The sequence below is a fragment of the Colletotrichum acutatum genome (assembly GCF_030867785.1).
Source record: "Colletotrichum acutatum strain CBS 112980 chromosome Unknown BDZ83scaffold_98, whole genome shotgun sequence".
Lineage (NCBI taxonomy): Eukaryota > Fungi > Ascomycota > Sordariomycetes > Glomerellales > Glomerellaceae > Colletotrichum > Colletotrichum acutatum.
In genome coordinates this window covers 66180-79482 of record NW_026849092.1, presented here as the reverse complement: position 1 = coordinate 79482, position 13303 = coordinate 66180, and the positions used below count along the sequence as shown (strand labels likewise).

At 53.3% G+C, this 13303-nt stretch overlaps 3 protein-coding genes across 3 annotated transcripts; 1 reads left to right on the top strand and 2 right to left on the bottom strand.

The window, feature by feature from the left end:
* Nucleotides 1–312: 312 nt before the first annotated feature.
* On the bottom strand, nt 313–4524 carry BDZ83DRAFT_466514 (linoleate diol synthase). The gene is made up of 5 exons (XM_060503259.1): nt 3618–4524; nt 3340–3560; nt 2230–3291; nt 1132–2169; nt 313–1075 (listed from the first exon to the last, which is right to left on the bottom strand). Exons 1-5 carry the CDS (start codon nt 4257–4259, stop codon nt 481–483), a joined length of 3558 nt encoding a protein of 1185 aa, XP_060361362.1. The 5' UTR covers nt 4260–4524; the 3' UTR covers nt 313–480.
* Nucleotides 4525–5087: 563 nt separating this feature from the next.
* BDZ83DRAFT_466492 (uncharacterized protein) lies at nt 5088–5720 on the bottom strand. The gene has a single exon (XM_060503258.1). It carries the CDS (start codon nt 5604–5606, stop codon nt 5121–5123), a length of 486 nt encoding a protein of 161 aa, XP_060361361.1. The 5' UTR covers nt 5607–5720; the 3' UTR covers nt 5088–5120.
* Nucleotides 5721–9708: 3988 nt separating this feature from the next.
* On the top strand, nt 9709–11247 carry BDZ83DRAFT_722222 (acyltransferase; the record flags this gene model as incomplete). The annotated part of the gene is made up of 1 exon (XM_060512454.1): nt 9709–11247. The coding sequence occupies one exon, from the start codon at nt 9709–9711 to the stop codon at nt 11245–11247; it is 1539 nt and encodes a 512-aa protein (XP_060361360.1).
* Nucleotides 11248–13303: the final 2056 nt, after the last annotated feature.

The following is a 13303-nucleotide window of genomic DNA, read 5'->3' as shown; positions in this document are numbered from 1 at the left end:
ACAGCTGGACTGCGCGGTCAAAATAATGGGACTGACTGGGAGGAGTCTTTCAAAGAGCAAAAGAAAGTATCTCTCTCATCTCCCAGATGATACAATGAAAATGGATCTTTTGCGGAGAAACTGGCTACGATACTTCATGCTGTGACTCCATATGTCATTACAGAGTAGGTGCCGAGTAGTGGTTACGGTACTGGGGTTTTAATAGTGCTCAGTCTGCTTTACTGATTTTGTAATTAAAAAGAAAGTTTTCCTCCGAACTTATGAATTAGACAGGCTCCGTTGCTCCTTGTCGTTAGTCCATTGTCTCTCTAGGCACCGATCAAGTCTCGATAACTCGGTTGCCGCTTATCATAACGATGGAAAGCCAAGTAAAAAATCTTTGATTAAACCCAAGTAATCGTTGCCCAGTCTCGTACAGTACTCCGTCATGAATAATCCTACACCTGTTTTCGTACAAAGTAACTTGACAAATTTCCAGTCTTACTCGTCCCACTCGATTCTCATCGTCGTCGGCACAGGCCAGTACGAGCTCTGGTCGGCGGTCATGAAGGTGCGCAGACCCAGCCAGGGCTCATCCTTCTTGCTGGCGCCGTTCTGGCTGCTGCCAACGGGAAGACCGACCTGACCGGGCCAAGCACCGGCAGGCATGTTCTTGAGCTTTCCACGGCCTCCATTTCCGGTTGACGTCTTGTCGGCTCTCCTCAGTCCCTTGAGTCCGACAATCTGCTTGAACAGACTCGTCTGAGCCACGCGGCTGATCTCCTTACCAGCACACCAATGGGGTCCAAGACCGTAGTGGACGTATGACTCGAGAGGGCGATCGAGCCGCACTTCGTTGGGGGCCTCAAAGATGGTCGGGTCGCGACCGGCCGTCATCAGATTGCACAGGACCTTTTGACCCTTGGGAATCTTGACTTCGTACTTGGTGCCGTCGATATCGTCGTTGATCTTAGGCGTGCGCGAGGTCGGGTCACTGGGGTCAAGGAGGCATGGAGCGTAGTCGGTGATGACCTGGGTAGTGACGGCCTCACGGTAAACGGCGACGGTACCGCGAAGTCTGCAACCCTCGAGCATGCTGAAACAAAGTTAGAGGAGTTTCCAATATAGAGAGAGTTTTGAGCGTGGACTTACTACTTCATCAACTTCTCATCCGCCTCGGGTGTATCCTCATGAGCCAGCTTATAAAGAGTCTTCAGGTGGTCGTGGCCCTCGCCAAGGTAGTAGTCGATGCAAAGAGCCATGACTTGCGACTGGTTCGTCACATTGGCGGTGACGACTGGCATGATGGTACCCCAGACGACCTCTTCAATGTCCTTGCCGTCAGCAAGGAGGCGCTCAATGAGATGGTTTCCAAAGGTGGGGAGCGAGGATTCTCCCTCTCTAATCTTGGCGACAATATCCGTGATCAAGCCAGCCTTGGAGATGGTTAAGCAGATGAGACTCATGAGCTTGCCCAGGCCTTGGCCGAGCTCTCGCGCGATCGTCCGCAACTTGAAGCTGTTGCCAATGTCCGCATCCAGGAAAACAGACTGGAAAAGAGTAGCGACAACCACATACAATTCCTGGTCGGTGTACACACCCCATGGTGAGTCCTCGTTCTTGATGGGCAGGTGGAAGAGGGCGGCATTGAACCGTGTGTTTGTCAGGTTAATGACGTCCCGGACAAGGTCAACCTCCCTGACGCCCTTCCTGATGGCGAAGCTGTTCTGCTTCAGTAACCGAGGCGTCGTGTGCGTATACCACTTGAAGACTTCCTTCTCCCAAGGGCCCGTGATCAAAGCCTTCCTGACCAGAGCGCGGTTCTGTGTGTTTGTCTTGCCATCGCCAGCCAGACAAAAGTCTTTGCCGTGCTCCTTTCCAGGCTGCGCGACCAGGTGACGAATGGCATCGCCCCAGACTACTTTGAAGTCTGTCTGGTTGTACAGGATCTCACTGACAGCCTTGTGAGAGAAAACGGGAATCATGCTGCGCTTGGTGACTGGCTCCTTCCAGGAGTAGAGATAGGCTCTGTTGATATCCTCGAGAATCTTCTTGTTCTCGGAGGGCACCGTGAGAGGGAAGTGGGCGTAGACGCTGTTCTGCTCGAATGAGTTGGGGAAAGCGCGGAATACTAGCTTGTACAGAACATGGCTCTGGTCAACGTTGTGATCGTAGCTGCATTGGTTGAAACTGTTCAAAAGTTAGTGGCTGTTTGAATGCATCTGCGCGACATAAATCAGGAAGACTAACCCCCAGTTGGTCAGGTTCTTTGGCGTATAGTCAATGGTGTAGAATCGGTCACCGCGAACAAGGGCAACGGCATCAGACAAGATAGCCCTGGTCATGGTGAAGCCGCCACACAACCCACTTCCCGGGGACATGGGCTTCTTGGCCTTCTCAGCGACCAATCCAGGATACAGCTCAACCTGGTCTGGGGTGCCATAGAGGTATCTCAGCTTCTTCACGACTTCGGGGTCCGGGTTGATGTCCTCGAATGTCGGATGCCTGGTGAGGCCAAAGTGATCACGGAACTCGTTGAGGGTGGCGACATTCCACTTTCGCGCGTTCATCATACCGAGAACCTCGATCGGCTTCATAATCTCGGGGATTCTGTTCGCGCCGTAAGAACCAGCAACATCCTCGACAGACTCCTTGAAGATCTTGACCAAATCCTCTTCGCGGAAGGCACCATCCTTGCCACGCTTCAGACCGGCGAAGTCACGCTTGACGGGGTCATCACTGATACGTCTTTCCCAGTCCCTCACAGCGTGGCCGAACTCTATGAGAGTGTAATCCTTGACATCTTTAGCCTCTCCCTTAATCTTGAGTTGCTCGCGGAACGCCTTTTCGGTCCATTTGGCGTCCTTGGGGGAAATGGTGCAATGCCATCTGTAGATGAGGTTGAACTCTACAGAGACCTGGTTTCCGGTACCCTCGGGGGTCTCGGCTCGGAGAATGCTCTTGCCCTCATTGGTACGGGGATCCAGAGCCCAGCTTGAAGGCGAGCGGTTCATGTTCAAGATGGTACGAACGTAGTCGCGAAGGACGATGCTGACGTAGAGACCGCAAGTGATGAGACGCGCTGTTTGGAAAAGGTCGTTGTCAAATTTGACCCAAGCAGTCCAACTGGCCCATTGCTTGTACTCGGGGGTGCTCGTATGATCCTTGTAGTCTTGGGATTCAATCCAATCCAGATATCTTGGATGACCGACTGGAACGGCTCCCTCCGGCTCCGCTGGCTTTTTGGGGGCCTCAGCCTCGGGATCGATGGCATCGCCAGTAGGTCTGTTAAACCGGTTGTTCTCGTTGATGCTATATCTCATTAGTACAAATCGGACTGCAAGGTGGGGATTATCTTACCTTGCAAGCTGTGTAACGATATAATTGTGGAAGCGGTTGAACATCATCAGAAGAACACCGACGCCGGGAGGGAAACCGAGAACTCTCTTGGAAGAGAACGAGTCAGGCTTGAGTCTGCCATCCAGCTTTGTCCTGACTTGATCTTGCTCTTCTTGGTTGCGACCATAGAGAGGAGAAAGATCGAGGTAGGAGGATGTCTTGTTGATACCACTTAGGCCGTCCTATCATGCATTCGTTTAACAACGCGAGTTCAACCGGTGCGAGGAATAGTGTCTTACAGTTTGGAAGATATCATGAGTGATGATGGTAGCCAGGTAAAAGAGGAAGCTTGAGATTTTGTTGGGGTGAGGCTTGAACTCCTCGCCTCTAGCAAAGAGCATGTCAAAGAGAAGGCTGGGATCCGGCTGGTTGGGAGTTTGATAGGTGATGGGTGGGGCTGACCGAGCATATGCTGTGCCAGCTGCGCCCATGGCCGGGCTGTGAATGTTGTTGTTGGAGCCGTCGGCTGCACGATACTTGAACTTCTCGTCGAGAGTTGTCATAGGCGGATGGTCGATGCCATTCCAAAGCTGGTTGATCAAGCCATACTCGAGCTTCTTGCCCTTGACGGTGCCGCGAGGCAACTTGGCAAAAAGCTGGATGAGATGCTCCAAGAGCAACTCATTGTCGTCGATCTTGCCTTGCACAGCGGTGATGCCGAAATCGGCCAAGGTCTCAAAGTCCTGGAAGCCGAGCTTCTTGATATCCTGCAAAAGATTTGTCGGTTCAGGCTGCTGCGCAGCGGTACCTGGAACTGGTTCAGGGTGCGGTGGGACTGCGGACAGGGACTTGTGAACGAGGTTACGAGCAGCCGCCAACTTCTCCGACACCTCCGTGAGGAGAGGTTGGTGCTTGGGGAATTGCTCCTGGGCTTGAGACATGCTGGCGGATAGTCCAGTCGACTGCAAGTTGAAGGAGAGAGAATAGTTGAACTTGAAGGGAAAAGGAAGAGTTCGTTCACACGGGCAGGCCCGGATTTGGGGCGACGGGCTCCTTCATATATGTGTGAGCACGCCGCTTCTTGCCCCATGGAATTGACAGTGGACAACATTGTCCGAGGCGAGCAGATATGGAATTACAGATACCCCCTCCATGACGAGGCACAGAGGAATTGGGTGAGCCAGCAGACACTGTGCTGCATGGTGTTGAGGATCAGGCTGAGATACTTTCTCTCGTTTAGTCCCCTCGTTGGCGCTGAGGTCAGCTCTCGAAGCTCCACAAGGCCGTCATGGGTTTGTGCTAGGCAATAGCGCGAGACGATGAAGCAAATGTCTTCCTAGGCTTCCCGCTCCTAGTTTGGTCGTCTTGTAGGGCTTCGCTCCCGAGGTACTATGGAGGTACGCCAATCATTGACCAGGCTTGCCCTGATGAAGAAGTCGACGGTGATGAAGAAATGCGTCTGTTGACTAAACATGGGAGACGATTGGCCGGGATGCGAAGCTAGGGACCAACGCTCCCCCCTGCTGTCGTGCGGCGCCGAACCAATAATGGTTGATATCGCAGGCCGACTTCTGCATCGTGGGGGCTGCGAGGGCGCAGCTGAATGTCCCCTGCGTGCCTGCCTACGACTCCGGGTATGGTGGATGGGAAAACAGAAGCAGCAAAGAGTTGCAGAGCTTTCCCCTTCCGCCAAGCTAAGAGAGAACGAAAACAGCAAGCACTGTGCAAGACATTAGGCTACTAGAGAAGTAGCCGAAGTCAATGAGTTCCTGATGAGGCCAGCGAGATGCGCCAATGGCCAATCATTGAAGAGGTGATTCGTATGCCCGGCCGCCTTCTCTCTTGGTGTCATGCCAGTTGGAGCGATGACTCTGTCTCAGCCGGGATTTCGGTGAATGTGTGGGCGCCGACGGGGGAGATGAGATCGTATTTGCGCGATACCTACGGATACCACAAGTGTTATGAGTCGATCTTTTGCTGGACTTGGTCAACATGTGATAATGTCGTGGACTAAGATAGCAGGGACCAATCGAGCCCGTAACTTGTTGTCTTCGTTCTCGGACGTCTTTGCCGTAATGCGTATGTTCCACGGGAGCTGCCTTGTTGACCCTGTTCAAGCCCACGCCATTCCCGGCCGTGTAGGGCCTGGTAGTGCATTGCGAATTGACGGTCCCCGGTTTTCGACAAAGTTGCAGGGACTTGATCATGCCTGGAACGGTTTGGCTTGGATCAATTGGAGTTGGCCACGACTGGGGGGGGGGGCCGTTGTTGGAACTTGGTGAGAACATGTTATGCGGCCGTAACTGTGCTTACGATGTTACCGAGGGGCCGCCCGCCTGTTGTGTTCCGCAAACAGCCTTGATGTCTACGTTGTTGACAAACTGCACCGTAGCACTGCGTTTGCCCGGTGTGATGAGATATTGCAACTCTGCACCAACGTGCTTCGATAGCTCGCGGAACAGGTGAAGTCGTTGAGGTCGACTAGGGCCTGTTCGGTCATGTCAGCTGCTTGGCGATGGGTGTCAGCACTCTGTGCAAGCCATTCGAAGAAGAGGCGCACCGCCATTTCTTTCCTGTGCGTGGGGGCATTTGGGGCCAATGCGCAGTGATTCTTCAGCCGCCCGCCTCCATCTCACCGGACGATAGATACATAGTATTTACCTATGCCGCGGAACGGTGCAACAGCATCAGCATTGGCGAGTGACTGGTTGCTCTCAAAGATCAAGGATAACCTGTCATGGATGTAGTCACTGAAAAATGGCACAAGATGATGATCTGGTGGCCGCAATGTTTGCTGCCGTGCCTCATTTCACAAAGACTGGCCGGACCGTACCGTCACCGATCAATTCTACGAGACCACAGAATGCCGGCTATTTGACGAGATGTCCAAGTGTTTCCGTCGGGATGGGTGGTCTCACTCCCTTGGATTGCGGGGTCTGAGACACGGGATTTCACAGCCGTCGACAGTTCCTTTCCGTGGATTGGAAATGGAAGGAATCCGGGGTAATTGATGAGAGGCTCTGGGCTTGTCGATGGAATTGGAATTCGAATCTCCGAGGCATCGTCTCCCAGCTTGACAAACAAAAACAACGTGACGGTTCGGGCGAGGCAGAACACGCCGTAATGCAAGCAAATTTTGATTGGCATAGTGGCCTCAATGGTCCGATTCAGACTGTAATGATAGGCAAACTTCTCGCGTGCCATTGAAGAGCCATTCGAGTGCCAATTGCTGACCTGTGGAAATCAGCTAGGCATGTCATGTTGCGATGGGCCAGTGCGCCATGGATAGTCCGCTAATAGCAGACAGTCCTGGAGACCATGTCAGTATACTCATAGGGCTGAGATGGTGCCTGTCGAACCTGTTTTAACCCTGCTGGCGAGCGGTCGAGTTCGTGGCCACACAGGCCGGCTTCATGCAGTTCGGGGGAGCCGGTGCGGGATGATACCGTTCAAGAGTGCAGTCAGCTTACAGACAGCAGATGCGCGGGCACCAGTCTACGTTAAATGGACCGCTGACTGGGAGGCCTATGACATGACGCAAAGCTGGCTGCTCAGGGCAAAGGCGCGAAGCCAGGGATCGTAAGTTGCTTGCATCGGCCGGTTGACAGATGGGGGCCACAGACGAAGTGCAGGGCAGCACCCTGTGCGGCGGAAGACGGGTTTCTGGGATGCCTTTTCCGGACCAAACGTTGGCCATCTGGCCGCCACCCAACTGTTCAATAACGCTGGGGGCTGTCGTGGCTTGTTTCTGTCTAGCCGTCCATGGCGTTTTGAAGAATCTCAACAGTGATTGTAGAGCTTGAGACCGTTTCAGGCGTCGAGAAGGCGTCGAGAAAGCGTGAAAGAGTCTAGTCGCTATTTGGAACTGCTGGCCAGTGTTGAGTGTGCGACTGACACTAAGGCGCATGACCAGGGCCCAGTAAGTGTCAGTCCAACAAGACGAAGGGAATCTTTCCTATGACAAAGTTTGGATGGCCTATTTTCAGTTGCACCCATGAAGGGAAACAGAAGTGCAGTCGTCGCATGGTTGTCGTGCTTGAGGGCCACCTCGAACAGAGTGTGTCTGAACTGGCTACGGCTGAAGCAAGCCGACGCCATGCAGTGGACAGTAGGTCCGCCCAAGTCCGGCGCGGGGGGTCTGTCTGGATTCTGTGCGGATGGCCAGTGTGGGCGAAGGCCAAATGTGTTGCGTGAGTGTCTTGGTCGCCAAGGTAGTTCTCGGGCATGAGGCATGAAAAGGGGATTGGGGCCGGGTCTGGAGGAATGCGAGGGATGCGTCGGTATCGTTGGCGCAAAGTCGAGGCGCTATTACAAGCAATGCGACTGTTGCAGAGCGGGCTTCGTGGGGATGTTTGACATTGGTCGGGCCAAGTTGTCGATTGTTGATCACGAAGAAGTACAACAACCTTTTGGAGATGGATGGGGTGTCGTTGAGGATGGGAATTGTTCACTGCAAACAATTCGCTTGGTGAAACTCAATTGCCTCCATGCCTCTCCTTCCCTAGGTTGCCTGAGTGCCTGCCTGAGATGGGCGGCGATAGGTACAAACCTAAGTACCTAAGTAACGTAAGGTACCTTCCAGTCTCAGCGGGTCACCTCAGTTCCATTGGGAAGGAGGCCCGCTCGGGCAAGTACGAATAACACCTACCCAAGCACGCTACTTTCCCCTCTTCCGTTGGCTTTTCCTCCAGTCATCATGATGTTCTTAACGGGCGTTTTCAGCCTCATCAAGGTTCCTCTACCAGCTACTCTACTCCCCGAGAATAAAGACTCTGGTCTGTGAGAAAATCGGCTGACAATCAAGGTGATGTTACATCTCTTCTGGGCGGACGAAAATGAAATTAGAGAATGAGAATGGAGATTGACTTTGAGGGTGGCATCGGCTAAGGACATTTTGAGTTTAGAGTCAGGGTCTCCAGGAAGAGTCCAAGACTCCAGAGATGAGGACCGCTGTAGTCTGTGGACTCGGGAAGCAGGAGCCACCAGTGGATTCCCGCCTGACTGGATACCTTACCAGATGGAAGGTGGGAAGCTGCCCAGAACCCAATTCAGAAGGGGCTCTCCAGAAGGGTGGAGATGTCTGGGGAAAGCACCACACAACAGCTGTTTCCTATTTTCTGATAGAGTTCATCCTCTGCTTCAGAATAATTGCACCACCGAGGCCAATAGAACGGAAACAGAAAGAGGATGCAAGGGGACAATATCTCAATTAGTAAGGAGTATTGAGGCAAAATGCTTCTGTTCCTTCCACTGTCTGTTCCTACCTTCCATTACGTTTCTCGTCTGTTTCTGTTCTCTCATCGCTTTGCAGTGGAATGATCTGAGCGAGTCGTAGCTTCCCCATCTCATCTCATCTCATCTCATCTTTCCTTATTATCTCGTACCTACCCGAAGGCGAGGCAACCACCTCGGAATCCCATACAGCTTTTGTCGTTGTATTCGTAACGGCACGGCGTATTCGCGCTTTCTTCTCGCCATTGCAGACACTGCAACTCAGGCTGCAAACACGAGCTGTGCCGCAATTCATTGTATCTCTGACTGCCTACCTGCATTGAGCACTGAATGCTCCAAGTCAAAACTAAAGGCCGCCTCTGAACAATATCGCTTCCGGAAGAGAAAAGAAAAAGGGGAATCCTCGCCCATTTATCCATCCACTCGCCGCCCTCCCCGAGTTCCTCCCTTCTCCAACACTCACTTTTCGGGCCTAGCACAATACCAGGCCGGTCAGTAAGCCGCCATTCCCACTCCAGCGCCTGACCTGCAAGAAGGATTCCGATCCTGCACACATCCACGAGTATCCGTACAACATCTCCAATCAGCGGCCCATTCCCCCCTTGCGGTTTTGGCGGTTTAACCCCTTGTCCCTGGACAGATTAGCGCCATCTGTCAAGGAGCAACGCAACGCCAAGCTCGCCAAGCTCCCGCCGTCTTTGCCTTCTGGCGTCCTTTTTGCCGCCAAACCCAATCTCGAGTCGAGTTCCCTTCTCCTGTGTAGCCGGCACGACTAGCTTTCCTTCCCCTCAACTTTTCCCTCAACCTTTCTACGCACCTTTTTAGATCGTCAACATTCTTCCCATTTGCGCCTCGTAGCCGAACTGTCGGTTGTTCCCGGCTCGTCCTCAGTCGCACCTCGCTGACTCTGTGGTCCGTCTGCCCGGGTGGTCTCGAAACTCTGCCGAGCCACGTCGACTGTGACATCCGACGCCTCACACAATCCACCGTCCATCGAGTCCACCTTCAACCGACAACCAGCCTAGCCACGCGCAATAAATCGAACCAGGGCGCCGACAACTACACATTCCGCAAACACCACCTCCCCTTTGAGCCGACGTCAAATCTTCGAAAAGTCCTCTTTAAGGGCATGCCGACGCCATAGCCATTGTCATCGCCATGATCCCCCTCGTCGTTCGTTCCCTCCGGGGAGCTGTCGCCCGCATCTCCCCGAGCGCATACTCCTACTCCCCTCTAGGAAACGTCAATTCCAATTCAGAACCCTCATCACCTGGTGGCTCGAACCCTCCCGCGCAATCCAGCTCCCTCCTCGCACGATTAACGGCAATCCTCTTTTTCCTGCTGCCCTCCTTCGTTCAGCGCCGACTGCGACCCAACGACTTCAAGCACCGACGCTTATATCCTACCTCGTGGCTCGATGGTCTGCGCGGCGTTGCATCGCTGATTGTCTTCTTCTGCCACTTCACCGAGAAACATGTTGGCTGGTTCACGGCGAGGGCATACGGCGTTCCCGATGAAAACGACCATGTCGCTTCCTCTCCGCTGCAATTGCCCTTCCTCCGCGTCATCTTCAGCGGTCGGCCCATGGTCCACATCTTCTTCATCATCTCGGGCTTCGTTCTGTCTCTCAAGTCTTTGAAGCAGGCTAGGAAACATGACTACGATGGACTGCATCGCACTCTGTCAAGCAGCGTCTTCCGCCGTGGTTTCCGCCTGTTTCTGCCGACCACTGCGTCTACTTTCATAATCCTCGTCATGATTCGCCTGGGATGGATGGGACAACCCTTGCCTACACTGTGGGAGCAGCTGGTGGACTGGAAGAACGCAGTGTGGAGAATTACCTTCAGCTGGCAGTGGGATATTACCCAGATTCTGCCCTATGATGTCCATCTTTGGACCATTCCCATCGAATTCTCCCACTCGCTACTCCTGTTTGTCGTTCTCACTGGCGTGAGCCGCATGAAGACGTACTTACGCCTCGCTTCGGTTTTCTCCATCATGATCTACTGCCTCAAGTGCAGCCACTGGGCCGGCTTCGAGTTCTTGGGTGGCATGTTCCTTGCCGAGGTCGGTTTGATCGAGGAAGCTCGCCAGGAGCACAAGGCGGCCGCTTTGCAGAACAAGGAGGCATCCGAAATGGAATCTTCGACTGCGTCCGACTCGTCTTCAAGTTCCCTTGTAGTTCGCGTGTTCAAGACTTTCCTCGTCGGCAACTTGATTTTTGCCCTGTTTGTGGCCGGCTGGCCGAACCAAAAGGCCGACATCACCCCGGGAATGTCACCACTCTGGCACAACACCATGGAGCCTTTCTTCACCATGGGCGGCGACCTCGTCTCCTTCCCCTGGTATGCCCTTGGCGCGTTCCAGATCGTCATTACTCTGCAACACATCAAAGTGTTGCAGAACCTGTTCGTGACGCCACTAGCGCAGTACCTCGCAGACATCAGCTACGCGCTTTACCTTGTCCACGGACCCGTTCTCGACGTCTTTTCGCATCGCTGGATGCCGTACGTCTGGGCGCTTGTCGGCGGTAGAGACGAGACTGGCGTGATTGGGCGACTCGTGGCGTGGTTTCTCGGAATTGTCTTGCTTGGTGTGCCGACCGTCTGGGGCAGCGACGTCTTTTGGAGAACCATCGATGTCAAGAGTGTAGAGCTGGCACGCTGGATCGAGAGTCTCTGCACGCGAGACGGGTAGTCGTCGAATTGACGAGCTTCGAGGCGGACAGCATCGGATGTGACGGAGGTGGCATATCGGCGTTGGAGGCGTTGAATACTGTGATATATATGTCTTATTGGTTTTCGGGTACACCTAGAGTCATGATGACATTCGAGTAAATATTATCGTACAGCTCTCAGTCATTCAGTCTCGGGTACGGTTCTCTGTGAAGCAGGTGGGAAGTGTGGAAAGGATATGTTGCGCCCAAGGTAGACTGGTGTGAGCCTCCTGACGTTGCGCGTTTCGATTGACAGATAGGTCGCACAAATCCAACGTAAGATGGCCGGCCACAAGGTACGAAGAAACGTGAGACGGAACAGCTTTGGCTACACAAGAAAGAAGGAAGGGGGAAAGCGAATGTTTTGACGGAGGACGTTTGAAGGGACAATAAACAGCTCAAGTGTCTTCGGATAGCTGTGGGTAACCGGGAAGATGGGCCGCGTGGGATGGGGAATGGGATAGTGGGCAACGATCCGCCGGTCCCGGGACGGAGGCTTCATTGGACCCGGGGAGCACTAGGCCATCCCACCTGCCCGCCTGTACCCTTGCCAAGACCCAGAAAACACGTCGCAATGGCGTTGATAAGGAGGCTGAAGCAGGTTTAAATGGCATGGTCAATGGCGGACGGATGGGTCGGCCTGGGCTGCGACGATTGAAATCAGGGCGAAGGAACGTTGTAAGAGCTTTTGGTTGGTGAAAGGGGGGGGGGGGGGGATTACGAGGTAGAGGCACTAGTGAGAATATAGATCGGATACCTTAGTAGAGGCTTGAGTCTCGACTGGAGGATTCAAATGCGGTGTCACTATAGAAGCCGGTGCTCCCGTGCCGAGATGCCATTTGCCTTTCCTTACCTTACCTTACCTTACCTTACCTTATCAAGGAGAATGTCATCGATTGGGCTTCCTGGCTGCACAGCCCTGCTTCACTTCCGGGCGTTCCTATGCGCCCTAACTGTAGGTTCCTCTTAATATCAATGAGTACTAAGGTAATTGCTCAAGTGCTGAGCCAATCACGCCCATTAACATTTTCAATCACAGTGAAGCAGTCACTTGTCAAGGAGGAACGTACCGAAGTACTACTTAGATTTGTTTGCTTATTTTTCTACACCGAATCCAAGTACTATTTTAGTATCTGTTCCTGAAGAGAGTACCATCGGTAGCTCATATCTTGTAAGCGCCCCGGGGGAAGTGACGGTGCTGCGACGGGGTCCGTGGGTTTCCGGAGTGGGGGACCATCGGGGCGGTCCGTTGTGTTTCAATAATTCACGGTGTCTGCGCCGGTGTGCCAAGAATGTCTGCCGTGTGGACGGGGCGGGTTCAGGTTGGCCCAAATGCATGCTGTGTTGTTGAATGTTGATCCTCCTCCCTTGGAGACAGGCACATGGAAAAGTTACGGTACCGTTTACTCCTCCAAGACCCGGGCGTTAAAGGGGTTTCCGTCTCTTAACTCCGGCTTGGGAGCCTCCTAGTTGCTCACGTCACTTTGATTTGCAACAAGGTCCGACAAACGAGACTCGAATATTTCGGCGATAGACTTTTGGAAGCTTAATGGCAAGACGGAACTTTTGTTGATATCATCTTCTAACCTAACGCCGACGAGATGCGTGCCGCTATTCAATTCTCGTAGTAGCAAAGTCCGGATGAGTATGCGCTATACAAGCAATGCAATCCCACCGGACTACATTTGGTGGTCACTTCGACCGAAGATCTTTTAGGCTTCCCCTTGGAGATCCACTGACTTTGGACTTTTGTCCCTTGTGAGCTGTAGCCGAACGTGAAGGATCGCAAGCTGCGGACTACAGCTTCATGGCCCCATGGTTCTCGAGATGAGTGCTGGGCATTCGGCTCCCACTCGCCTCATGCCCATGGGGTCTGGAGTTAAGAGGCTTCTTACTTGCGTCGGCAGATGACGGCGTTCGACTTGCACTACCACATGCGGAAGTGAGACGGGAAATGTAGACGACCATGAAGCCTCTATAAAGACGATCAGGCCACCTGTCTGCGATTGATGCTGTCTCGAACGAAACATTAACGGC

Coding starts and splice junctions, on each gene's coding strand:
- BDZ83DRAFT_466492 (XM_060503258.1), bottom strand. CDS start 5,606: ATGTTCTCACCAAGTTCCAACAACGGCCCCCCCCCCCAGTCGTGGCCA.
- BDZ83DRAFT_466514 (XM_060503259.1), bottom strand. CDS start 4,259: ATGTCTCAAGCCCAGGAGCAATTCCCCAAGCACCAACCTCTCCTCACG. Junction 3,292..3,339: donor ATCGTTACACAGCTTGCAAG/GTAAGATAATCC, acceptor AATGAGATATAG/CATCAACGAGAACAACCGGT. Junction 2,170..2,229: donor AAGAACCTGACCAACTGGGG/GTTAGTCTTCCT, acceptor ACTTTTGAACAG/TTTCAACCAATGCAGCTACG.